At 42.2% G+C, this 27,361-nt stretch overlaps 1 protein-coding gene across 1 annotated transcript in view; it reads left to right on the plus strand.

Moving 5' to 3' along the window:
- Positions 1–27,361, plus strand: part of LOC131237037 (uncharacterized) — an 80,423-nt gene that overhangs the window by 18,750 nt on the left and 34,312 nt on the right. Inside the window, exons 3-10 of the mRNA XM_058234654.1 lie at positions 416–513; positions 591–674; positions 800–936; positions 1,142–1,214; positions 1,327–1,372; positions 2,633–2,742; positions 2,859–2,966; positions 3,071–3,124. Of these exons, the coding sequence (XP_058090637.1) occupies positions 416–513; positions 591–674; positions 800–936; positions 1,142–1,214; positions 1,327–1,372; positions 2,633–2,742; positions 2,859–2,966; positions 3,071–3,124 (710 nt within the window). The remainder of the gene's footprint in view (positions 1–415; positions 514–590; positions 675–799; positions 937–1,141; positions 1,215–1,326; positions 1,373–2,632; positions 2,743–2,858; positions 2,967–3,070; positions 3,125–27,361) is intronic.

Here is a 27,361-nt window from a genome sequence, read left to right on the forward strand (position 1 = left end):
GAAACTCCTGGAGGTGTTGCACTAGCTTTCGAAGCCTGTTACAGGAGTAGGGTTGATTTCAGGTGGGCACCCAGTCTTACCGTCGTGGAGCTCTTGCCAAGCAATCATGAGACTTACTGTTCCCAAATAATACTAAAATAGGAGTTGGAAAGTGGACTGCAAATAGCTGGGAGCGTGATATGATGGTGGCGGTGGCGGTGATGATAGTGGGTGGCGACAATGATGAGCTTTTAGAAGTTGTTTATACTCTCGCTGGAAAGGGATTTTGGAAAATGCTTGTTCCTTACCAAATTGATTTTTTAATTTTAATTTTAATTTTAATGTTATTGATAGATTCTGTTGCGCACGGATTCTTGCAATGGGACTATTTGAATTGGAAATGGATGCGCTGCTTACCGGATCATAGCTTATTCAGGGTTTGAAGCCTATCTTGTGGGTGGTTGTGTGAGGGACCTACTTCTCAAGCGAATACCTAAAGATTTTGATGTGGTCACCACTGCAAAGCTTGAACAGGTGATCAAAAGCTCCACCGAGTGGTTCTGGGGATGATGTTTGAACCCTGTCTGTTAGATTGATGTTTGTTTTTGCAGATCCAGAAAGAATTTCGTCGTAGTCAGATTGTGGGGAGACGGTTTCCTATATGTAGGGTGTACATTCAAGATTCTGCAGTTGAGGTTCGTCTAAGGCTTCTTAAGCTTTCTATTGTTGTTGTAAATGAACATATTGTTCCATGCCTTTCATTTCACATGCTACCTCCATTGATTTGCTTTCTCTGCTATTTTAATCTTTGCCGTGCCAGGTCTCTAGCTTTGAAACCACTGGTAAGAATGTTAAAGAAAATGAAACAGATGATTTTTCTCAAATGAGAGCTAGTTGTGATAAGAAAGATTTTCTTCGCTGGAAAAATTGCATGAAGCGGGATTTTACAATTAATGGGTAATCGTCAATATGGTTTTTGTAATTCATGTAGAGGTAGTATCTGTTCATGCAGCTGGTTTTGAAAACATGTTGATTGATATTCCAAGTTTCCTACAATTAATTCAGCTGCTTACCTCTTACCTGAAACTGTTCTTTATGAGCTTTTTTCTGGTGATATCAATTAACCGATCAGTGTTTATATTCATGGTCCAATGGCGAGCAGTTTATTCTATGATCCTTTCGTAAATACAATCTATGACTATGCTGGTGGGATTAGGGATTTAAAGATGTGCAAGGTACTGTTTGTCTTCATTTTTTAATGTTTTACATCCTTCAAATGTTTGATATGTGATATTTAATTAAGATTAAATACTCCTAGCTCGTGTATTAATCCATGCATGTACTCAGGTGCAAACTATAATTCCTGCTCAAGTGGCATTCAAAGAGGACTGTGGTAGGTTCATGTGGATTCTATTTAGGTTCTTGTATACCTTTTCTTGTCCTCCATTTGGGTCATCATCACCATCATTGTTGGCGTCATCATCATCATCATCATTGTCATTGTCGTCATCATCACAGTTGTCCCAGTTCTTTGGGGACCATCACTCATGCCCATCTGAATCTGGTTGCAAAATATATTAGCATAATCCAATAATAGGAGGCTATATTTTTAAGAAAGGTCAACGTTGATTGTGTTGGAGATACAGGGTTGTTGCAGAAATAGTTGTATACTGTTTTCTTCACTTCAGAGGGATGCAAACATGGTTTCCATTTCTCTTCCAAAAGAGGGAGTGACGAGAGTACTCTTTTTGGTTCATTCCTGTCTCTCCCCTAGTGTTTCTGTTTTTGTATCCATTTTGTTTTAACAAAATGGTAGTTATCATTAAAAAGAAAGGGACTTCACTGCAATAGTGAAGAGCATTAACATTCACCACCCTCGTTGATGATTCTGCTCATTGTCATTGGTCGTGGCCGTCCATGAGAACAGCTACCTCTTGGTTAGGCTACTGCTTAAAACCCAATGTTTCTACATTGCAAAATGTAGCCAACAAGGTCCATCAACTGGATGGTTGATATAATTTTGGCCTATTTTTTCAACTTTTAGGCTAAAGCTATATCACTGTCCAATTAATGGACATTGTAGACTACTTTTTATGTGGTTCGGAATTCAGATAATCCAATAAATCTGGGTTTTAGTCAGTGGCCAATTTGAGAAATGCCCTTTCTGATGAATGGCCCAGATTGATGAGCGCCTTCACAAATGAGGATCTGAGAATGTCGCTGAGGGTTAAAATTCTTTATCAATGCAGTGAAGGTTGAATCATTGAAATAACCCTTTTATTAAATACACATTACCAAATAGTGAAATATCTTTAACTGATAGTAGGATGGGTTTATTTGGAACATTTGATTGGTACTAGCTTGCTCACACAAACCTTTCTTCTGTTGGTTTTCAAATATTAATCATCTTTGTCCATATTTTAGATGAGTTTTAATAAACCCTGCCCGGTAGCAAAACACCAGCTGGTCCGAAGCCTGCTTGCGTAAAGGAGCAAGCTGATGTTAGGTAGGCAGTTGTTTAACTTTTGCCAAGTAATCATGACAAAGAGCAGCCAACCCGAATACCTGGGAGGCTGGGACAAGGCTGTGATGATGATGATGATGATGATGATGATTTTGAAGAATCTAATTATATGTACACTTCAACCTGCAGCGAGAATTTTGCGAGGTCTAAGAATTGCAGCTCGCCTTGGTTTGCAATTTTCTAAGGAGACTGCAATTGCAATACGGGATCTTTCTACATCCATTATGAATTTGGACAAGGTACTAACTGGATGACCTTGTCTTTTGTACTATTTTTTGTCCTATTATGGGCTATATTTCTGTCAGGATTTTTTATTCTTAACACTTTTAATATGATATCATCCTTAATTTTTTAGGGAAGGCTGATGATGGAATTGAACCTTATGCTGGCATATGGAGCTGCTGAGTCCTCCTTCCGTTTGCTTCATAGATTCAAGCTTCTGGAAATCGTGCTTCCAATTCATGTGAGTGGATGTTCAATCGGTGGATCTCCCTTAAGATAATTTTACCATGAATATTGAAAAGCTGAAAATCTTCTCAGTTTAAAGAAAATGATTTTGGTTTGCAGGGGGCGTATCTAGCTACACAGGACCGATCTGCTCAAAGTTCCATCATGCTAATGGTAAGCTTCTCTAAGTAGTACTATTTTTCCTTGTTTCTTTCATAAATTAAGCTTGCACTCATATGAAATTCTTGAAGATGAACACCAAATGGAATTTCCTAATTTTCTTGAAGTTAAGTCTGGTCGTCGTGCTTGTGCAAGGTTTTGTTTTTAACATGTGACAGCGGCTAGTTGACTCAATAGGTTTTCATATTGGTCATTAAGTTTCGTTTTCCGTCTTACTTGATATCCTCAGCAGGTTCGTCAATATGAATTCTTCATCATCATATGATCATAATAATTGTCATAATAATCATCTTCTTTTTCTTGATTGATAACTTGAATTTATTTAATCATAAGCAAAAGCAAATACAAGCAAGGAAGGCCAAAATCCAAAAGCAGTTACGACCTGTGTTTTCAGTATTGGTATTGACATGTGTATCACACCTTCGGATACGAAAACATATCGGGTATTGCATGGGAAATATCGCATGTATCTCATATATGTATTGCCGTTTTTGGGAAACATTGGAGAATTGGTTGAATCTTTCAATGAAACTTTAGGGGATGTTAAAAAAGGAATTATTTTATACTTAAACAATCATAGAAAACAAGTACACATGATAAGTTTCCTTTATATAGGGGTTCTAAACTATGCATTGTTTGGCAGAAGTGATGCACCCATATTCAAAATCAGCTCGTATAATTTAAATCATAGAAGATATGTAAGAAAATACAACCAATACATTCAAAAGCCAAATCCATCCTACAATGTATAGTGCATTTATTTAAAAATATATTTTAAATTGTTTTCTATAATTTAAAAAAATTAAATTTATTTTTGAAATTGAATAGATGAGTGTGGCTGATGTTAAGATCAACATACATTCATAAATACATAAATATGAGGCGTAAATAACATTTGGTCATTATAAATTTTTTTGAATATTTTTAATTTATTTATCAATATTTTTAAATTTAAAAATTCCAAGGCACTCTCACATGATTTTTCCACACTCCAAGTCCAAGTTAAATGGGTGAAATAGGGAAAATTTTGGGTTTCCCCCATTTTCCCCAAATTCGAAAATTGGGGGTCAAAATCCATAATTGAGCATACAAAACTTGCAAAATCATGGGTTGCAAATTTTATTTCATAAATTCCAAGCAATTTAAACAAGAGAAAACAATTTATGCGTTGGTTATCTTAGGATAACTATGCTTTGGTTTCAAGTTGTTTCTGGGCTCAATATAAATAGTGCGAAAATTGAGTTGCGTATTAACATTTTCCAAGATGAGACTATTCGGTTAGCTTTGTGCTTTGGTTGTTAGCCTGGTTCATTCCCCTCGTACCTGTGCCTTCCCTTATGCTTGGGTAAGTTCGCATAACATCCATGGGATAAGGTTCTAGAAGTGGTTAATCAGATTCTATTGGGCAAGTGGGTTGGAGGTTTGTAGTGGAGGAATCTAGTTTATGACGTACAGTCATTGAGGCTAAGTATGGTTCTTCCTTAATGGGTCAGGGGATGAGTTTTCTCTTTATCGGGCTTATTTTATCTGAAGACCGATTGGAAAGATGGCTTCGGTTTTTTATGGAGTTTCGTTTGCTGTGGGAGAGGGGTCCAGATTAAGATTCTGGGAGGATATTTGGTGTGGGGATGGTCCACTGTGAATATCTGGAAGGATATTTGGTGTGGGGATGGTCCACTGTGAATATCCTTTCTGGCATTGGCGAATATGTCTCATGCTGAATATCTCTGTGGCTAGTTGGTTTTCTCCTCATGAATCTGGGGGTGTTTGGTTTTCTCCACGTCGTCGGGATTTGAATGACCTTGAATTAGTTGAGATGGTGAGTTTGTTGTCTTGTTTGTAGGGGATTGTGTTGGTTCCGGGGTCGTCTGATTTGCTGGTTTGGCACTTCAACAAATCTGGAGCCTTCTCGGTGAAGTCGCTCCATGTGTTGTTGATCTCTCCTTAGCAGGATTCAGATCATAGCCATACAATTCTTTTGTGGTCCTATGGAGCACCGTTAAAAGTCTCGGCTTTTGCTTGGCTTGTGGGGCTTAATAGAATCTTGACTATAGATAATTTGTGTAAAAGATCCCTCTTGTTGCCGAATGCTTGCCTCTTATGTATAGATGCAGAGGAGTCTGTCAAGAACCTGTTTATCCATTGTTTCTTCTCTAGAATCATCTAGTCTGGCGTCTTCAAATCAATGAATGTTAGCTAGGTTATGCCAAGTTCGATAGAGAACTTGTTTCAGTCTTGGCGTAATGGTGAAGGGGGTCTCCTTGGTAGTCCTAGATGGAGGATTGCTTTATTAGTTGTTTTGTGGACCATTTGGGCGGAAATGAATAATTGATGTTTTCACGATGTGAGCGGTTCAGTTGAGAGTGTGTGTAACAAGGTTCTTTTGTATGTCAGGGAGTGGGCTCCCTGAGTCGAGTTTGTTTGGGGTTTTGCATGGGTTGCCTTTTTAGAGAGTTGGTTCTTGGTTGTGTTTTATATTCTGGTTTGTTTTTCCTTTGTTTTGTCTATTATCTTTCCTTTCTTTTGGCTTTTGGCTTTAATAAATTTGATTCATCTTTCAAAAAAATAAAAAACAATTTGAATTTGAAAGACTCATCAATTAGGGTTTTGGTATCACACGCTCTTCATTCTCAATTTCCGCACCCAAATCTCCTTTTCTCTCCAAACAAATGACAATGATTGGTTGAAATCCTCTTAGTAATATAATCCCAACCAAAATTTTGGAGAAAATCATTTTTTTTTTTTGGTTGATTTTTGGGGAAGTTCTTAAAATTTTCGGAAGGGTCCTGACGCAAGTGTGATATCGTCAATACTTGTTGATACGTGCGATACGTATTGGCGATATTGGGAAACTTACAACCATATTTTTATAATATAGCAATGCATCGATACATCGTTGATACATTGCGATACATCGACTTATACTAGGAAGTTAAATAATTATAGCCCAGTTTCATATCGGCATTGTGCGATATCGATAGTATCAGCCAATGCTATCGATATTGGAATCACTAGTTACAACATAAGAAATGATTTATAAACTTGGAACTTGTTATGTTTAACTCTAGCTAAAAGATCAGCCTTATAATTATCCTTGCACCTAATATGGATGAACTATACATCCTCTAAGATGTCCACAATGGTAATATTCAAGAGGATGCCCATCGGATGGTATTAAAGGATTTGCCTGCAGTCAGTACAAGAGTGTCATGCGACTTAGGGCTTGTTTGTTAAATTTGAAGTTCGAAAACCAATTTGGTAATTGTCTAAAAGAAGTGCTGAAGTCTGAAAATTAAGTACGAGATCTAAAACAACCCGTTTGTTAACAAACGTATGAAATTTGTTAATCTGACACATTTGCCCCTATCTCCTATTTGGAGATGTGGGTGGGATCTGTGACTGTGGGGCCTACCATGACGTATGTGCCTTATATCCACGCCGTCCATCCATTTTGAAAACTCATTTTAGGTTATGATAAAAAAAAAATGAAGTAGATCCAAACCTTGGTGGGCCATAATACAGAAAACAATGATAATCGACCATTAAAAACTTCTCCTGAGCCACAAAAGTTTTGGATGAAGCTGATATTTGTGTGGTCTCTTCATCCAGGTCTTTGTGACCTTATGAACAAGTTGGATGGCAAATGAACATTCCGGTGGCTCCCTTGAAGTTTTTAAGGGTGGGGATTCAATCACGATTGTTTCCTGTGGTAAGGGTAACACCTTAGTTCCTAGCTTCAGTAGCAAATCATGTCCGGATTCGGGATCCATCGAAGCTGCGCCCGCACCTAGTTGGAGACGGACAGTCCTGTCAAGGGCTCTATGGGGCCTACCGTGAAGTATATGTTTTATTCGCACTGTCCATCCATTTTCCCATACTATTTTAGGACAAGACAAAAAATGAGGTAGATCTAAGGCTCAAGTGCGCCACACTACAGGAAACAGTGGGAATTGAGCGCCTACCGTTGAAAACTTCTTGGCCCCACAGAAGGCTCTGATCAAGATGATATTTGTGTTTTCTCTTCATCCAGGTCTATGTGACCTAATCAACAAGTTGGATGGTAAATAAACATTACAGTGGGTGGTAAGAAGTTTTTAATGGCAAGCGTTCAATCACCATTGTTTTCCTGTGGTGTGGTCCACTTGAGATTTGGATCTGCCTCTTTTTTGGTCTCATGCACTAAAATGATCTCGCAAAATTGATGGACGGTTTTGATATAACACACGTCATAGTGGGGTGCACATAACTTGGTGATGTTAGGTCGGTGGTGTGTGTCACACCATGCAATCTGCTTCCACTACTGGCAGCTTCCAGATTTCCTACTAAAGCCTTTCATAGAACTTACTGCGCTGGGATGCTAGGTGGGGCCCACCGTGATGTTGGTAGGAAATCCACCCCGTCCATTTGTTTTGCAAGCTCATTTTAGGACAAGAAACAAAAAATGAGGTGGATCCAAAACTCGGGCCACACTATAGGAAATAGTGGGAATTGGGCGCCTACCGTTGAAAACTTGTCGGGGCCACAACAGGCTCTGAACAAGTTGATATATATGTTTTCCCTTCATCCAGGTCTATGTGACCTTATGAAGAGGTTAGATGGCAAATAAAACTCACAGTGGACCTTAGGAAGGTTTCAATAGTAGTCGTTCAATTCCCGCTGCTTTCTATGGTGTGGTCCACTTGAGCTTTGGATGTGCCTCATTATTTGGGCTCGTGCTCTAGAATGATCTAGAAAAGTTGATAGATGGTGTGGATCTACAACATAAATCATTGTGGGGCCAGAGAAGTTCTACAAGTTAAAAGTTGGGTTGTGTATTACGTAATCTAATCCAAAGAGAGAAATTCTCTTTGGCAATGTGTGTAGGGATAAATTTGGAAGAATTTTTATTTTTATTTTTAAATTTTAATGAAGGATCCGCGGGGCGCATTCCGTATTCACCATTAAGCCAAACATTCCTCGCTGAAATTTTTTTGGAAAAATCACGAAGAACTTTCCAGATTCCGTGTTAACCAACGTCCCTTAATGTGGAGCGCTTTCTAGGTTCCGCATTCTATGATTTTTTTCAGTGTTAACAAACGGGCCGTTACAGAAAAATACTTTAGTGCAAGGCAAGGCCCAAGCTTCCGCCTCACTAGAGTCACAAAATCTAGCAGGGCTTGAGAAAATTTTAATACAAGTCTCAAGTGTTATCCCACAATAAGCTTCCCACTTGTGGGTCTAGGGTTTCGAAGAGAACCCTAGTGTAAATTTAGTTTAACTGAGCCCGATGGTGGGGCCTTCCATCTTTCAGTTACACAATTTTTATATTTTCTGCTTGAAGTCACCTTCTTTCCCTGACCTTTAAAATTTTTTGCCCTTTTTCCTTGTCACCCGACATCTAGTTTTTCCTTGTTAACGATAGTCTCCCAAGCATGATGACATACCTCTTCTGTGGTACCTCTTCTGTGGTACCATTTCTTCCCTAAAAATTCCTTGTCCTCTATCCAAATATGCTTGAGAACAACTAACGAAGCAAATCTCCATAGGGATCTCCCAATAAAAGTAGTAGCACCATTTCACCAGCTCACACCAACTTTGTCACGTTAGAGGGAAAAAGCCTTTGGGAGAGGAAAAACTCTAACTAAGGCTCAACGTCCAACCTTCTTTTTTATTTTAGGGATTTTTCCATATGATTGCTTGCCTTTTCGGATATGGACCAAAAACCTCCCGCTTTTAAACTATTTCCCAAAACCCGCTTACTTATTTCATAATCATCCTGCAACCAAGGTATTCTGTATCGGTAACAGTGGCTGTAACGGTCACCACCATTACTGATATGGGGGGTGTAATGATCGTTATGACCCCCGTAATGGTTGGAAATTTTCTTTTGCTTGGAAAATTCCGAAAAAATATCTAGAAATCCAAAATAATGTAAATATTCTAAATATGTATACATTTTTTGTATTTTGAACATGTTTTTGGTAGTCTAATGGTCCACTCTTTGGTGAGAGTGTTGTATCAGGCTGTCTAGTGAATTTGTGAACATGATTATATGTCTCTAATGTTTACATATCACAATCAAGCATTAAAACTAGAAATCAGAAAAAAGGCATAAATACTACCTCTTCAATTTTTTGAAAAAATGGCCTTTAGAGCTTCTATTTGCTCAAATCACTTCAATCTACAGTTTTAATATTAAAAACTATAGTAAGAGTCGTCGAAATCTGTTGTAAAATGATACATGAGAGTTTTTGGAATGAAAGTGAAAAAATGAGGAGAAATTTTGATTTTAATAGAAAAAAAGTGGCTGTTTTTCCACCGTTACGGGAGGAATGGTTGTTATGCCCCGTAACGGCCTTTATGGCCATCGTAATGGCCGATTTGGTCTTAAAAAATTAATTGTCCCATTTCACTCATTTATCACGTAAACAGTCATGGTCGTTACCTATACGTATCGGCCTTTACGGGCGTATCATAACGGATACAGAACACCTTGCCTATAGCCACCTACATTAACGGATACTTAACGGATTGAGTCGTTAACTGTTGTAAAGTCTGTGTTTTATCCCTGCTTGTCCACAGCTATTACTGTTTGACCCCTTCTTAATGTTTTTACCTTTGTCAAATGATGGTACTGCCTCCCATTTTGCCCACCCATTCTGCTCCGTGGGCCCATCATGATGTCTGTGTTTTATCCACATCGTCCATCCATTTTGCAAGTTCATTCTAGGGCATGATCCAAAAAATGAGGATATTTCGGAGCTTAAGTGGGCCACACGATGGGAAACAATGGGATCGAATGCCCACCATTGAAACATTCTTGGGGCCATAAGAGTTTATGAGAAATCCATCCCATCCATCTGATTTGTCATCTCATTTTAGCCCAAAGGCCCAAAAATGAGGTAGTTTCGAAGCTCAAGTGGGCCCTTAAAGCACTATCCAGTAGCGAGTCACTACTGGTGGTGTCAATAGGTAATTCGCATCCTTACTCGCTATGCAACCATCACCCCCTAGACTTATATGTCCAACAAGGGAGCAAATTAGGTGTTACCCGGGTAACATCTTCATCGGTGTTGTCCTCATCATGGGGCCCACCTTGATGATGTGGTGTATATCCACGCCATCCATTCATTTCTCACAATGTGGTCCCAAAAAGTAAGCATATCCAAATCTCAGGTGGACCTCACCATAGGAAAACTGGTGATTGAATGCCCACCTTAAAAAAATTCCTAGGGCCTATTGTAAGTAGATCCGTAATGTTTATTTTCCATCCAACTCGTTGATATGGTCAAAAATTCCAGGATGAAGGGAAACTACAAAGATTAAATCGATCCAAAGTGGCCAATTTTTTTTTAATAGTCATTCACCACTTTTTTCAGTGGTGTGGTCCACCAGAGATTTGGATATGCTTAATTTTTGGAATAACATCCTAAAATGAGCTGAAAAAATGGATGGTAGGTGTGGATATACAACATATTAATCTGTGGCCCCCCACATGGTAAGGGTGACACTCACTAAGGTGTTACCCAGGTAACACCTAATCTGCTACCATCTAAAACACGTAACTATTGACGTTGATTGGCGCGCAACCCTCACCCCAAGCTATGTCGGGCTCACCATGATGTTTGTGACAAATCTAACCTGTTCATATGTTTTGCCAGTTCTTTTTAGGGCATGGGACCAAAGAAGTGGTATATTTGAAGCTCAAGTAGGCCACATGACAGGCAAAAGTGTGAAAGGGTGCTCGTTGTTGAAGTGGATTTTTCCCAAAGATCAAGGTGGGCCCCACGTGTGGTTGGGGTGAGAGTTGCATGACAACCAATGTAAATAAATGAGATCAAAGAGGTAGTTGGACATTTAAGTCCACTGGGCAAGGGTTGCTCGACAGTAGGTGGGGCCCACCATGATGTTTGTTACAAATCCACCTCGTCCATCGGATTTGCCATCTCATTTTAGGGCGGGGGCCAAAAAATGAGGCTGATACGGAGCTCAAGTGGGCCACACGAACATGAAAGATTTGGGATTGAATGCACACTGTTGAAACATTCATGGGGCCACAAATTTTTTTAATTATTATACAAATTCACCCTGTCCATCTGTTAACTCAGCTCGTTTTAGGATGTGTGTGAGAAAATGAGCCATATTTGAAGCTAAAGTGGGCCACATGACAGGAAACAGTGGGAAAGAATGTCCACCGTTGAAATATCTTGGGCTGATTGTGGGGGCCACTTAGGGCTTTGGATCTGCCTCATTTTTGGGCCCATGCCCTTAAATGAGTTGGAAAAATAGATGGACAGGGTGGATTTCTCATAAACATCAGGGCAGGCCCCATGTACAGTCAGGGTGAGGGTTTGCGATGCAATGAATCCAACTTATTGAGCGGAGATTGCCAATTGTGCTAAAGCAAGGGTAGTTTTGTCAATACAAAAATACTAAAACCAAGTGTATGGATTGCCAATAGTAGGAGGTTTAATGACTAACGGTGAGAATTATAAGCGAGTTTTGAGAATAATTTAGAAGCAGGAGGTTTTTGGTCCATAGCTGAAAAGGTAGGCGTCCGTATGAAAAAATCCCTTTATTTTAAGTCATGTCCAAAATTAGATAAAATACCCTTGGAAACAATGGCAAAAAGAGAAAAAACAAAAGAAAGAAAAAAAGAGAAATGAGAGGGGAATAAAAGACAACCCATGGTCTAGAGAGTGGTCCCATGGTTTATAGATAGGGGGGCCCACGGTCCAGAAATATACTTGTCTACACTCCCCCTTAAGCTGATGCATGGATATAAATCATGCCTAGCTTGCCAAGAAAACATCGTCCAACTTAAACGGTAAGAGCCTTAGTGAAGAATCCACAAGTTGAGCAGTAGACATAACAAAGGGAGTACAAATGGTGCCAACAACAACCTTCTCATGAATAAATTGAAGCTTCAATGTATTTTGCTTGCTCATGAAAAAAAAAAGGATTAGAAGCTATGTGAATTGCAGCTTCATTGTCAACATATTAGTCTTCATTGGAAATCCCAATCAACGACAAAACTTTTTGACCACAAAATTTCACATGCGATATTCTTCATGGCACGATACTTAGGCTCAGGCAATAACTGTTTACTTTTCAGTCTTTCAGGTTATGAGATTACCTCCGAAAAAAAGTACAATATCCTGTCGTAGAGTGTCGGTTGTCGATTGTCTGGCAAATTTGCCGAATTTGCATTAGAGTAGCTTTAAATATCAAGATACTATGACAGCTAAATAAGATGCCATGTCTTCGAGTAGACTTAATGTAAAACGAGGGCCTATTTGGTTGTCCAATTACAATGGTAATTGGTTGGAAATGGGTAATGATTACTTACCCTTGTAATTGCGTGGTAACATCACTTACATTTGATTGCAATGATTATAGTAAACCATTATTTGTTTTATAGGGGCATCATTGTAAAAATGGGTCTTTTGGTATGTAAAAATGTAATGATTACAATTTCCTTGTTTACTTTTACATGTTTATTTGACTCTTGTTTTTTATGCCGTAATTCTCTCTTAACCAAACACCCTTGAAAGATAATGATGGCTCATTTGCTTTGAATTACACCAGAAATTGGAAAGCCAAACACGCCCTAAGATGCGACGAACTACCTCAAGGTGACTGAATTGAGGAGCATGTATGAACTAGCTAGCCAAACTCACTGCATGAGATTGATTTGTGTGAGTAATAGTAAATATATCAACCAATCAACTAAACACTGGTACGTGCGGGGACCATTAAGGCGATCATCAGCCCAAAGCTTCTTATTAATCTCTACCGGTGAATTAATAGGTTTGTAATGCAGGGGTATTTTCACACCGGGCTCGAGTGGGGTGGCCATTGTGATGCAGGGGCACACTCGGGGCAGGTGGCTCGTGTGAGGCGGGCCCCACCCGTCTGAGAAAGGTGGCTTGTTTGAAGTGGAACTCATGTGAAGTGGGGCCCATGAGGGGGGGTTTGGCCGAGGTCCTAACCCATGGGATGTAGGGCTTGGGCTATGAGATAAAGGGATTGATTCGCCATGCTCTATCAGTTTGAGCTTTTAGAGCAAGTGGTTAATTATCCTGCATCAGTTTGACATCAAGATTACTAGTTGAAGTCAATAAATCAAGGGAATATTGTTGTTGAGACAAATCAATGCCCTTCTTAGAACAAGAGACCTCAAATTCAAGAACATATTTTTGTGGTCCCAAATTTTTTATGTAAAAAACTTTGCTAAGATTGAGTTAACTTGAAAATTGCACCAGTATTATCACTATCACTTAACGATAATATCATTCACATAAATGCTCACAATGATGATACCCTGTATACACCGCTTAAAAAACACAGAATGATCGGAGTGAATGCGAGTAAATCCAATATGAATTAGGGCTCTACTAAACTTCTTAAACTAGGCTCGAGGAGCTACTTCAAACCATATATGGACTTCTTAAGACGACATATCTTTCTTTCCTCCCTCTTTCTAGCAAAATTGGAAGAGTGAAGCCTAAAAATCTTCTTAGATAGATCACCATTAAAAAAGGCATTCTTGACATCTAAACAACAACCAATTCAAATTAGTAGCATGAGAAATTATCACCTGCATTGAATTCATCTTAGTAATGGAAGTCTCAGAATAATCGTGATCATTTGTTTATGCAAACCCTTTAGTTACAAGGCGAGCTTTATATTGAGTTGTACTACCATCAGGTTTGTACTTAAGAGCACACACCTAGCGACAATCCATCATATCCTTCGAATTGGTCAATCAATTATCTCCCGCATATGATTCCTCTCAAGGGCAACCATCTCCTCCTCCATAGATTGTGGACAGAGGAGAATTAAGAGCCTTTTAAAGATTTTTAGGAATAGTAGATTGTAACGCCCCGAAAATTAGGGGTCGAGCAGAAGCTCAACACCCGAGTTTCAACACATCACTTGTGCAACATAGAAAATGATGATTTAATGTTGTCCGTGTTAATGCATTTAAACATGAACGGGATTAAGCTAAATCAGCATATCATACTCCAGAGACGATTAAATTTAAGCAAGCGGAAGACTGTGATAGATATATATAAAACATATAAACTGTTATAGGTCTCCAGAGTGTGAACATGTTACCAGGTTAAATATATACATGTACAATTCCCAAAATATCCAAGTGAATATACATGTGTCCCCAAAATACAAAATGGTAAAGTGTAATGGCATCTAGTCAGCATCCCTGGAACCCCGTCAATCAGAACATGGCCTACATAGACCCGCCTGATAACTGCATAAAGGAGAACTCGTCATCAGTGAAGTCAGGCTCCGTCACATAAGCCTCGTCGTCATCTGCAACCACAACAGGGTCTGGTTGGTGTTTTAAAACACCGTCCTAGAGTGGGAGTGAGTGATCAACTCAGTGGAGCTATAAGGCAAAGGTTAACATGTTATCAATTCAATCAAGCAGTAATGATAAAGTAGTACAACAATCATATCCTGAGTACTCTTGTTAATGCAAAAATGGTATGCGATAATGATGTATGCCCTCGCCTACACTCCCTCAGCGACATCATCTCACGATTGCGGCATGCACCACTCCGGACACGTGCACTTCCTCGCTAAAGCACCGTGCAATGCGGATGCATGATCGTGTTAACTAAGTTCTTATTTAGGCTTATTCATATAGCAGATTCGGGAAGCTAAGGTACCTCCCTTATATCATTACCCAAACGATGATCCATCTAGGGTCGTCAATCCTAGTCAATTACATACGATGGGCATGTTCCAGGTCGCCACGGAGAGGCTCGTCACCTCAGCGCAAGCCTGGTTTATACGCAAGGTCACTAAGGAAAGGCTCGTCACCTTAACGTAGTCCTAGTGTATGCTCGAGGTCACTACGGGAAAGACTCGTCACCTTAGCGTAGGCCGACAGCTTGAATACAGTGTCCCATACCACCGTATTCGGTTCACGAGTTTGGGTTGCTCACTGGTCACTACGAGTAGGCTCGTCACCCTAGCGTAGGCCGACAGCTCGACCACGGTGTCCCATACCACAATGCCTGGCTCATGAGTCTTGGCGGATCGTGGTACCATGGTTACACGGGCTTTCATTAGTAAGTGGTACCTTAGATTCAAGCAGTCGCGTCCATACAAGTTAAGCATACAATAGGCTAATCGGGTTACTTGACAAATCCGATTAGTACGAGCGCACATTGAATTAATCGACATAGAGCGCGTAAGCACTCCGCGTGGCCTAACCACTGTCGACAATCAGCGTATGACCCGGATTCCTCGAATGTGTCTAACGTGGCGAAACTAGTTCGGCCACTCGAATAGGAGCCATTACCGATTGCCTGGACTACATCGTAGCCCTAATCACACTCCAAAGCAATAGCATTCACATGTGATAGTCAAAGACAACATGTGATAACCAATCCAAATATAAATCTCGTTTGAGCATTTTAACAAACACATAGTGTACATATCATCATACATAAGCATTTCATACATGGATCACTAAGCCTAATGTAAATTACATGGAGAAATCTATTCGAATAGCTAAGGTGATTGAGAATCTTATCTCAACACCTTTAATAAATACATTTCATCAAATAATTACTCATTCAGACAATTGATCAAACACATTGACTATACATTACAACACACATGTAGTATATTAGTTATAACAGATATTATGGCGAATCCTTTCACAAAGGAGTTCCTACGCATACAACGATCATATATTCTCAATTAATAAGCATGACAAGCATAAATCATAATTCCATATTCATTCAGACATTTCTACAAACACATAGAATACATTATATTCAACATAGGTTATATATGTGTAACATACGGAAACATCGTAACTAAGCACATGTGATAGCAATCAAGTCAGTCATAAATTATTAACCGACATTGAAAGCCTTGAAAACCATAACCTAAACGTTTATAGTCCGCACCTTTCGCCGATATAGTCATATCGAACTCAGTATGAATACCACGTCTTTGTCTATGACACAACGGTTACTTGAATCACAAAATAGGTTAGCTATTTCGCTGATTCTACTATTTGGATTCCTAAATCAGGTTAGGGTTAGGATTTCTTACCCAAAAAGGGATTCAGAATCGCCGGTATAGCGACACGGAAGCGGCGCTTCAGCAAGTGGAGCGGCAGGGAAGAATCCCAACAACTAACTCACACTCTCTCTCACTTCTCCTCACATTCTCCATTTCTTTTCCCTCGCTTCTCTCTCCTAGGGTTTGAAATTTGTATGAAATGGGAGGGGTGGGTTTAGGTCCTTAAATAGGCCCAGAACCGACAAAAATGGCCCCACGACCATGGTATACTTAGGTTATAGCCAAGGATTGGCTGTTTCGGTCTAACGGAGGACTTCTGGAGGTCCATTTTCTGCGTACGGTCTAGGGAAAGTTTCCTGACATTGGATCTAAGTCAGGTTAAGTTTTTGATCCAATCGGATTCATGGATCGACCGCGGTGGACCTAATTCAGTTCAAAGGTCGTCAACACTCGATCAGGGCCACAAGTACACTGACCTGTGTAGGGAAATTTCCCTGATCCAAGGGTGTAGTTGGGTCAGAATCTGACGGTCTGAAACCTTAGATTTGGCCTGCAAGCGAACGACCCAGATTACTTAAGTTTGAATATATTTTCTAAAGATACTCGCGTTTCTCACACACTTCGCTCCGGGCTCAAGTTGTGCGTTTCGGGATACTATTTGGACTTGATTTCTGAGATGGTTGTCAAGTCCAGTGAGGCGGTCATAAGCGTATGGTTTCGCGGTAATCGGACTTTCGACGCGCGGTCCAGGTCCGATGCAGAGTTTCGTGATGCTCCTGAGAGCAACAAGGTTTTGGGATTGATCCTAGGTTTCTAGGTAATGTAGCGTTAGCGATCCTACTAGTTTTGGGTCTTGTAGTTTGTATAGAAAGCAGTTCAAGCTAATCTGCTTATTAATTCAGTTTAGTACTTAATTAATTTTCGTTTAATTCCTAAAGAATTTGGTCCTTAGTGATTTCTACCTGAGGTGGTACTCAGGTTTTTGTACGAATTTTTTCGAGATTTTACAATCTACCCCCCTTAAAGAAAAATTTCGTCCTCGAAATTAGTACCTTTTCGTACTCCTTGAAAATCCGAGGGTAGTTCTTACGAACCTCGGCTTCTGTTTCCCAAGTAGCCTCATCCTCAGTATGATGTGTCTATAGTACCTTCACAAGTGGGATAACTTTACTGTGCAGCACCTGCTCCTTCCTATCTAGGATACATGTCGGTCGCAGTACATAAGTAGCGTCCTCACTCAACTGTACCTGCTCCCATTTGATAATGTGGGAAGGATCAGGAACGTATCTCTTCAGCATCGAAACGTGAAATCGTTGTGCACGCATACGAGCGGTGTGGGCAAAGCAAGGCGGTAGGCTACCACACCCACTCGGTCTAGAATCTGGAATGGGCCAATGAATCTCGGCGTGTGCTTCCCCTTCTTGCTAAACCGAAGAACTCCCTTCATAGGGGAAACTTTCAGGAACACATGGTCCCCAACCTCAAACTCTAGCGGTCGCCGCCTCGTATCAGCGTAGCTCTTCTGTCTGCTCTGTGCTGCAAAAAGTCGATGCCTGATAATGTCGATCTTCTCTGAGGTCGCCTGAACTAACTCTGGGCCAATCAAACTCTTCTCACCAACCTCTGCCTAGCAATGCGGTGCTCGACAGGGACGCCCATACAGTGCCTCATAGGGAGCCCTACCAATACTCGCCTGAAAACTGTTGGTATAAGCAAACTTTGCATGAGGAAGACAGTCATCCCAACTGTCCTTGAAATCAAGTACACAAACTCGCATCATATCTTCCAACACCTGATTTACCTGTTCCGTCTGCCTGTTAGTCTGTGGGTGGAATGTGGTGCTGAATTTCAGTTTCACACCCATTGCTTCCTGGATACGAGTCCAGAAGATAAATGTGAATTGCGTCTCTGTCCGACACGATCTCCATAGGAACTCCATGCAGACGTATGTACAGCCTGGCTAAATCATCTGCAGTATTCGAAACTCTAATAGGGAGAAAATGAGCCGATTTCGTCAACCGGTCCACGATCACCCAAATGGAGTCATGTCCCTTCCTCGTTTTCGGTAACCCTAAAACGAAGTCCATAAGATGAAATCCCATTTCCATTCAGCTATGGGCATGGGCTGAAGCAGTCCAGGAGGTCGGCGATGCTTTGCTTTGACTTGTTGGCACGTGAGACAACGAGACACATAATCTGCTATGTGGGCCTTCATGTTGTCCCACCAGTACGAGCGCTTCATATGCTAATACATCTTTGTACTACCAGGATGCATTGCCATCTTCGAACTGTGAGCTGCTTTGAGAACTCCCTTTCTTAAGTCATGAAGATTCGGGATGCATAAGCGGCCACGATAACGTAAACCCCCATCCGTACCAAGTCTCCATTCAGAGTCTGCATCGTCATTGGCTCGCTTCCTCAACTCCACTAACCATTCGTCCTCGCCCTGAGCCACTATGATTCGGTCATCGATGAGTGGCTGCACACAAATATGGGCGACGCTCTCGAACGGCTCCTCAACCGTAAGCTTCTGCTCGAAGTCTCGCAAAAACTCGACCATATTCCATTCATCGATCATCAGCAGAGCCGTAAATGCTAGTCTTCTTGCGGCTCAACGCGTCTGCCACAAGGTTGGCCTTGCTGAGATGGTAGGAGACCTCGAACTTGAAGTCTTTCAACGTTTCCATCCATCGCCGCTGCCTCATATTCAAGTCTCTTTGTGTGAATATGTACCTGAGGCTCTTGTGGTCGCAAAAGAGCTCGAATTCCTCTCCATAGAGGTGATGTCTCCAGAGCTTTAATGCAAAGATGACGGCTGCCAACTCCAAGTCGTGCATAGGGTAGTTCTCGTGTTTCCTCAACTGTCGCGATGCATAGGCAATAACCCTGTCCTTCTGCATCATAACACAACCCAAACCCACACAAGAGGTGTCGGTGTATATCGTATACTTGACCCCTTGCTCTGGCAATATTAGCACAGGGGCGGACGTCAACTTGTCCTTCAGTTCCTGAAAAGCTGCTTCTGCCTTCTCATTTCAGGCAAACTTAAGGTCTTTTCGAGTTAGCTGAGACAACGGTCTGGCTATCTTGGAAAAGTCCCTAATAAATTGACGGTAGTAGCCTGCCAGGCCAAGAAAACTCCTCACTTCTGTAACCGAACCGGGTTGCTCCTAGTCCTGAACTGCGGCTACCTTAGCAAGGTCCACAACTATGCCTTCCTTAGACACCACATGTCCCAGGAACTTCACTTATTCCTTCTAGAAGTCGCACTTCTTGTATTGAGCGAACAACTGGTTCTTCCTAAGAGTATCAAAGACTGCTCGCAGGTGCTCCTCGTGATCTTCCCGACTCTTGGAGTATATCAGGATGTCATCTATAAACACAATGCCGAATCGGAACAGATACGGCCGAAACACTCGGTTCATCAGGTCCATGAACACGGCTGGTGCGTTTGTGAGTCCAAACGACATCACAAGGAACTCGTAGTGCCCAAAACTGGTCCTGAAAGCTATCTTCTGCACGTCCTCATCTCTGACGCGCAACTGGTGATACCCTGACTGTAAGTCGATCTTCGTGAAATACTGCACCCCTTTCAACTGATCAAATAGATCTATTCTGGGCAAAGGGTGCTTGTTCTTCACCGTTACTTGGTTCAATCTGCGGTATTCAATACACAATCGCAGTGATCCATCTTTCTTCTTCATAAACAACACGGGTGCTCCCCAAGGAGATACACTCAGTCGTATGAAGCCAGCATCCAACAGATCATCGATTTATTTCCTCAATTCCTCCAACTCACACGGAGGCATGCGATAAGTCGGTAATGAAATGGGTGTCACACCAGGCACTAGATCAATATTAAAATCGATCTCGCGCTGAGGGGGCAATCCAGGTGTCTTTCTGAACACATCCTCAAAATCTCGAACGACTGGCGTGTTTTTAAGTGTCGGACCGTTATGATCCTTCAATAGGGCAGCATAACAAAGAACCCGGAAGGGCAACTGACATGAACGGGGAAAGTGAAGGTCGTGTTTTCGGGCCCGTGCGCCATCACCAGTCGAGTCTCGCAGTCGATCTTGGCCCTCATATCCGTAAGCCAATCCATACCAAGGATGACGTTGAAATGGTATATTATGGTGACAATCAAGTCAATGTATATCGTCCTGCTCCCTAAATCTATCAAGCAACCCTCACATAACTTGGTGGCATCTGTAAAAGTTCCTGGTGCTGCGATAACTCTCACCCCAACCATCGGGGTCGTATTCAGCCCTAAGCGCTTGACTGCAGAACATGAAATCACCAAAATAGTGGACCCGGTGTCCACCAACAGAAATACGGGGGTACCTTGGATGTGGGTAGTGACCTCAAAAGCTAAAGGCATCGTAGCTGCTGAATCAGACGCTTCAGCTGCAAGAGCATGTACATGCGCCTGCTGAGAACGGTTGGGCTGCGGTATCATAGGTCGTTGAGCCGGCCTAAATCGAGGTGTAGGCGGCCGAAAAGATGGACGTGCTGGTGCTGACTATAGAGGTGGAGCTACAATAGCTTGAGGAAGCTGGCGGTTGATCCTCTGAGGCGGCGAGAAGCCGTTGTCCCTCATCTTGGTGAAACAATATGTATCAACGTGGCTAGACCTCTTGCGGTAGGTGCACCACAAGTTTGCTCGCCTCAGCTGAGCTGGTGGAGCAGCAAGCCTAGGAGGCGAGTCTGCATGGGGTCTCTTGCCGAGGAACGGTCTGTTCAGCGAGTCTGGTCGAGGCCTAGGAACCATAGGCACACGTGTACGGGACAGCCTGTCCCCATCCTGCTCAGCTCGCAAAAACATGCCCACTAGCTCAACATAGTTGGATATCTAGCGCAACACATCTTCTAGCGTATCTCGGGTCGTAGACCCTCGGAAAACCACCGCATTCGCATCAGCTGGTCAGCTGTGGCCTTAGGTGGCATCCCCTATATACAACATAGGGTGCAACCCGTGTCAGATTCAACATAAGGACATACAGTCACCCACACATCATTCACATTACAAGCAGAAGAAACTTCATGCATTTCATTTACCAAAATTGTTACAATACATGGGATGCAGATTCACACGAGTCATGACAGAAGATGCATGTGAGCTAATTTTTAAACAGGCTTTAACTACTAAACATGCTAACGACCAAACAAACTTACTAAGGCTAGTACAAAAGGGAGACTAACAACAAAGTAAGCTAAAAGACGACCACACTTGCGACTACTCGTCTGAATCTGGTGATGGTGGAGGAGCGCCCTTGTCTTGCATGCAACACAGGATAGCCTTCAAGGTGCGAGACACTTTTTTGAATTTTTGTTTCACGAAGGCCTGGGTCTCGCTGACCTCCTGTCGCAGGGCAACTTGGCCCTCCTCAAGCTACGCCAAGCGGGCTTGGATAGTAGCCTGACCACTGTCACGCTCCTGTGTAGCAGGAGGAGAGCCCCCATCAGAGTCCTGGGCCTCCTCTTCTTCTTCTTGATCCCCATCCTCATCACTGCCCCTCTTCTTCACTGCCATCCCCACCACTGCCTTCTTCTTCGTCGCCACTTCCTCACCATTGCTTTCTTCGACAGCGTCACTTTCTTCTTCTGAATCATCGCTTTGCTCCTCAAGGCGGGCTTAGCGTCGCCTTTGGCCAATGCCCATGTTGTGAAGCGTGCTTTCGCTAATAATGTGGATTGGGGCGACGTCTTCCATATGGAGTCGGAAACAGTAGTGGCGGGCAATTTTGCAAACAAGTCGACCAAAAGGTAGCGAGGAGTTTTCCCTTTCTGACCGCACAGTGCGGATGATCTGGGATAGGACAAGTGTAGGCAGACATACTTTTTCTCCTTGCCCGACTCTATATAAGAAATCCACCATGAACCTTGTGCATTCGGTGCGATTACTCCACCTAGGATACACGTTATACGTGCATATGTAGTGGAGTGGGCGGAAGTCGGCCGTCATTTTGGATGAAGCGAGACTATTTCCCCGCCTCCAATTCTCGAGTCGGCCGCATAGGAAACGTGTGCGGAGTCTCTTCTCTCGCTCACTAGTGAGGTTCTTCTCACTTGCGTGCACCACACCTCTTTCAACTCCCATAATGCGGGCAATCTCGTCCACCCCAACTATGACCTCCTGTCTTCCTAGACGGATAGTAAACTGGAGAGGCTTTAATAGTGGATTCCGAATGAGGGCGTAGAAGGTGCGCACGGTGTGTTCACTCGCATGAGTGTTCCCTTCAAATATGGGACCCCACCCATTTTCCAGAAGAAAGTCGATGGTTGGATACATCCCAAACATCTTCTCATCAACATGTGCCTCAAATACGACCTTGCGGTTGCGGAACTTGCCAAGGTCGATGTTTGGAAGTAGCGATCTCTCCAACGGAATCTGAGGATCGAGGTCCCGCTTGGACCTCCGTTCACGCTCAGCACTCGTAGAGGCTCCGGCGTCCATCCTCCTCATAGCACGGCTTGGTCGGCTCGGCTCGGCCTCATTCGGGGCCGCTCTCTTCTTTCCCATGCGAGAAAGGAGCGTAGAGATTGAGAAGATGGCGGTGACTAGCTCAAAAAGAGCAATTGAGTTGACAAAGCTTGAAGGGTGAGATGGGTTTGTGAGTTTGGAAGGATATGAGATACCAAAGAGGGCTTTTGTGCTCAAATGGGGAGAAATAGGGAAGATGGAGAGATGAAAATGAGGAATAGTGAGGTAAGGTTAAACAAGATTGAAGATTTGAGGGTTGGAAGTGTATGGAAGAAAGGATTTGAGAGGTAATGGAAGCTTTGGAGTGTTTGAGAGGGGAAATGGAGTTGAGAGGGGCATGAAATGGGACAAAACAACCCAAAAGAGGGTTTGAGTAGTGGGGTGGTCCCACACGTGTGCACAGGCCCACCTAGCCCGGCGGCGCGCCGCCGATCGGGCGGTGCCGCCACCCGGGTGCTGTGGAGCCGAGCAGTGCGCCGTCGACCGGACTCTGGTCTGACCGCGGTGGCTCCGCCTAGGGGCAGTGTCCACCCCTCCCCAGGGTGCTAAAAACATGTGGGACACCCCTTGGGTCCCTTTGTAAATCACGGTGTGGCCCCCACTTCCATTTGAGATGCTTTCGGACTATAACTCGCACATATTCACTCTTTTAGCGAGTTTTGTGGTGAGATTCGCTGGATTATCGCCCAAACTCGTCGATTGACGGTTTAGAAAGGGATCGGGATCATCGTTACATGATCTTATACGTGTACGGGGTGAAATCTAATGGTCAGTTTCGCTTCAATGGTGGTAGGATCATCGATGGGCGAACTTGGGATCTTAAGATCGTTTCTATGTTTTCATCGCACCCTCTTAAGTCAAAGTACGTTAGTGTACGTCATGTTACCATAACCTAGATCCAGTTTAATCCAAATCATGCTCTGATACTAACTTATAACGCCCCGAAAATCAGGGGTCGAGCAGAAGCTCAACACCTGAGTTCCGACACATCACTTATGCAACATAGAAAATGATGATTTAATGTTGTCCGTGTTAGTGCATTTAAACATGAACGGGATTAAGCTAAATCAGCATATCATACTCTAGAGACGATTAAATTTAAGCAAGCAGAAGACTGTGATATATATATATATATATATATATATATATATATATATATATATATATATATATATATATATATATATATATAATATTATAGTTCATATAATATGTTACCAGGTTAAATATATACATGTACAATTCCCAAAATATCCAAGTGAATATACATGTGTCCCCAAAATACAAAATGGTAAAGTGTAATGACATCTAGTCAGCGTCCTTGGAACCCCGTCGATCAGAACATGGCCTACATAGACCCGCCTGATAACTGCATAAAGGAGAACTCCTCGTCATCAGCAAAGTCAGGCTCCGTCACATAAGCATTGTCGTCATCTGCAACTACAACAGGGTCTAGTTGGTGTTTTAAAACACCGTCCCAGAGTGGGAGTGAGTGATCAACTCAGTGGAGCTATAAGGCAAAGGTTAACATGTTATCAATTCAATCAAGCAGTAATGATAAAGCAGTACAACAATCATATCCTGAGTACTCTTGTTAATGCAGAAATGGTGTGCGATAATGATGTATGCTCTCGCCTACACTCCCTCAGTGACATCATCTCACGATCGCGGCATGCACCACTCCGGACACGTGCACTTCCTCGCCAAAGCACCATGCAATACAGATGCATGATCGTGTTAACCAAGTTCTTATTTAGGCTTATTTATACCGCAGATTCGAGAAGCCAAGATACCTCCCTTATATCATTACCCAAACGATGATCCATCTAGGGTCGTCAATCCTAGTCAATCACATACGATGGGCATGTTCTAGGTTGCCACGGAGAGGCTCGTCACCTCAGCGCAGGCCTGGTTTATATGCAAGGTCACTACGGAAAGGCTCGTCACCTTAACGTAGTCCTAGCGTATGCTTGAGGTCACTACGGGAAAGGCTCGTCACCTTAGCATAGGCCGACAGCTCGAATACAATGTCCCATACCACCGTATTCGGCTCACGAGTTTGGGTTGCTCACTGGTCACTACGGGGAGGCTCGTCACCCCAGCGTAGGCCGACAGCTCGACCACGGTGTCCCATACCACCATGCCCGGCTCATGAATCTTGACGGATCGTGGTACCACGGTTACACAGGCTTTCATTGGTAAGTGGTACCTTAGATTCAAGCAGTCACGTCCATACAAGTTAAGCATACAATAGGCCAATCGGGTTACTTGACAAGTCCGATTAGTACGAGCGCACATTGAATTAATCGACATGGAGCGCGTAAGCACTCCGTGTGGCCTAACCACTGTCGACAATCAGCGTATGACCTGGATTCCTTGAATGTGTCTAACGGGGCGAAACTAGTTCGGCCGCTCGAATAGGAGCCATTACCGATTGCCTGGACTACATTGTAGCCCCAATCACACTCCAAAGCAGTAGCATTCACATGTGATAGTCAAAGACAACATGTGATAACCAATCCAAATATAAATCCCGTTTGAGCATTTTAACAAACACATAGTGCACATATCATCATAAATAAGCATTTCATACATGGATCACTAAGCCTAATGTAAATTACATGGAGAAATCTATTCGAATAGCTAAGGCGATTGAGAATCTTATCTCAACACCTTTAATAAATACATTTCATCAAACAATTACTCATTCGGATAATTGATCAAACGCCTAGACTATACATTACAACACACATGTAGTATATTAGTTATAACAGATATTATGGCGAATCCTTTCACAAAGGAGTTGCCACGCATACAACGATCATATATTCTCAATTAATAAGCATGGCAAGTACAAATCATAATTCCATATTCATTCAAACATTTCTACAAACACATAGATACATTATATTCAACATAGGTTATATATATGTGTAACATACGGAAACATCGTAACAAAGCACATGTGATAGCAATCAAGTCAGTCATAAATCATTAACTGACATTGAAAGCCTTGAAAACCATAACCTAAACATTTATAGTCCGCACCTTTCGCCAATATACTCGTATCGAACTCAGTTTGAATACCACGTCTTTGTCTATGACACAACGGTTACTTGAATCATGAAATAGGTTAGCTATTTCGCTGATTCTACTATTTGGATTCCTAAATCAGGTTAGGGTTAGGATTTCTTACCCAAAAAGGGATTCAGAATCGCCGGTATAGCGACACGGAAGCGACGCTTCAGCAAGTGGAGCGGCAGGGAAGAATCCCAACAACCAACTCACACTCTCACTTCTCCTCACTTTCTCCTTTTCTTTTCCCTATCTTCTCTCTCCTAGGGTTTGAAATTCGTATGGAATGAGAGAGGGGTGGGTTTAGGTCCTTATATAGGCCCAGAACCGACAAAAATGGCCCCACGACCATGGTATACTTAGGTTATAGCCAAGGATTGGCTGTTTCGGTCTAACGGAGGACTTCTGGAGGTCCGTTTTCTGCGTACGGTCTAGGGAAAGTTTCCTGACATTGGATCTAAGTCAGGTTAAGTTTTTGATCCAATCGGATTCATGGATCGACCGCGGTGGACTTCGTTAACACTCGATCAGGGCCACAAGTACACTGACCTGTGTAGGGAAATTTTCCTGATCCGAGGGTATAGTTGGGTCAGAATCTGACGGTCTGAAACCTTAGATTTGGCCTGCAAGCGAAGTTTGAATATATTTTCTAAAGATACTCGCGTTTCTCACACACTTCGCTCCAGGCTCAAGTTGTGCGTTTCGGGATACTATTTGGACTTGATTTTCGAGATGGTTGTCAAGTCCAGTGAGGCGGTCATAAGCGTATGGTTTCGCGGTAATCGGACTTTCGACGTGCGGTCCAGGTCCGATGCGGAGTTTCATGATGCTCCCGAGAGCAATGGGGTTTTGGGATTGATCCTAAGTTTCTAGGTAATGTAGTGTTAGCAATCCTACTAGTTTTGGGTCTTGTCGTTCGTATAGAAAGCAGTTCAAGCTAATCTGCTTATTAATTCAGTTTAGTACTTAATTAATTTTCGTCTAATTCCTAAAGAATTTGGTCCTTAGTGATTTCTGCCTGAGGTGGTACTCGGGTCTTTGTACGGATTTTTCCGAGACGTTACATGGATACTCAAGATTAGAAGCAAAGGACGTATGAATTGGAGACAAAGAATGGTAGGAAACAAAACGAACAATAGGATGAAAAGTGCATTGTTTTTGGCTTTTTGGATAGTAGTAGACAAATCCAAGAATGAGTTTAAATATGGATTAGTATAAATAGGTAAGCTAGTAGGAACACTATTAAGACCTGTTGCCAAAGGAGCATGCTTCGTGGTGATCCGAGGAAGAACCGGAGTGGAACCATAGAATTATGCTCCCCCTGACCTATAGAAATATATGGAGCGTCTTAAAAAAAACTTAACATCTATGGAGATTATGCTTTTTAGTGACTGGATCAAAATGCTTATACCCGTTTTGCAAAGACAAATATCCAAGAAGATACATTTGACGACCTAATTTGACAATTCATTTTGATGGGGATCAACATCATAGACATAACAAACACACCCAAAGACCCGCTATGGGATTTCAGGGATAGGATAAAACGCTGAAAAATATTGAATGAGAGACTTACCAGAAAGAACCTTAATTGGCAAACAATTAATCAAATAACATGGAGTAAGGAC

Source organism: Magnolia sinica, chromosome 2 (assembly GCF_029962835.1).
Source record: "Magnolia sinica isolate HGM2019 chromosome 2, MsV1, whole genome shotgun sequence".
Taxonomy (NCBI): Eukaryota; Viridiplantae; Streptophyta; class Magnoliopsida; order Magnoliales; family Magnoliaceae; genus Magnolia; species Magnolia sinica.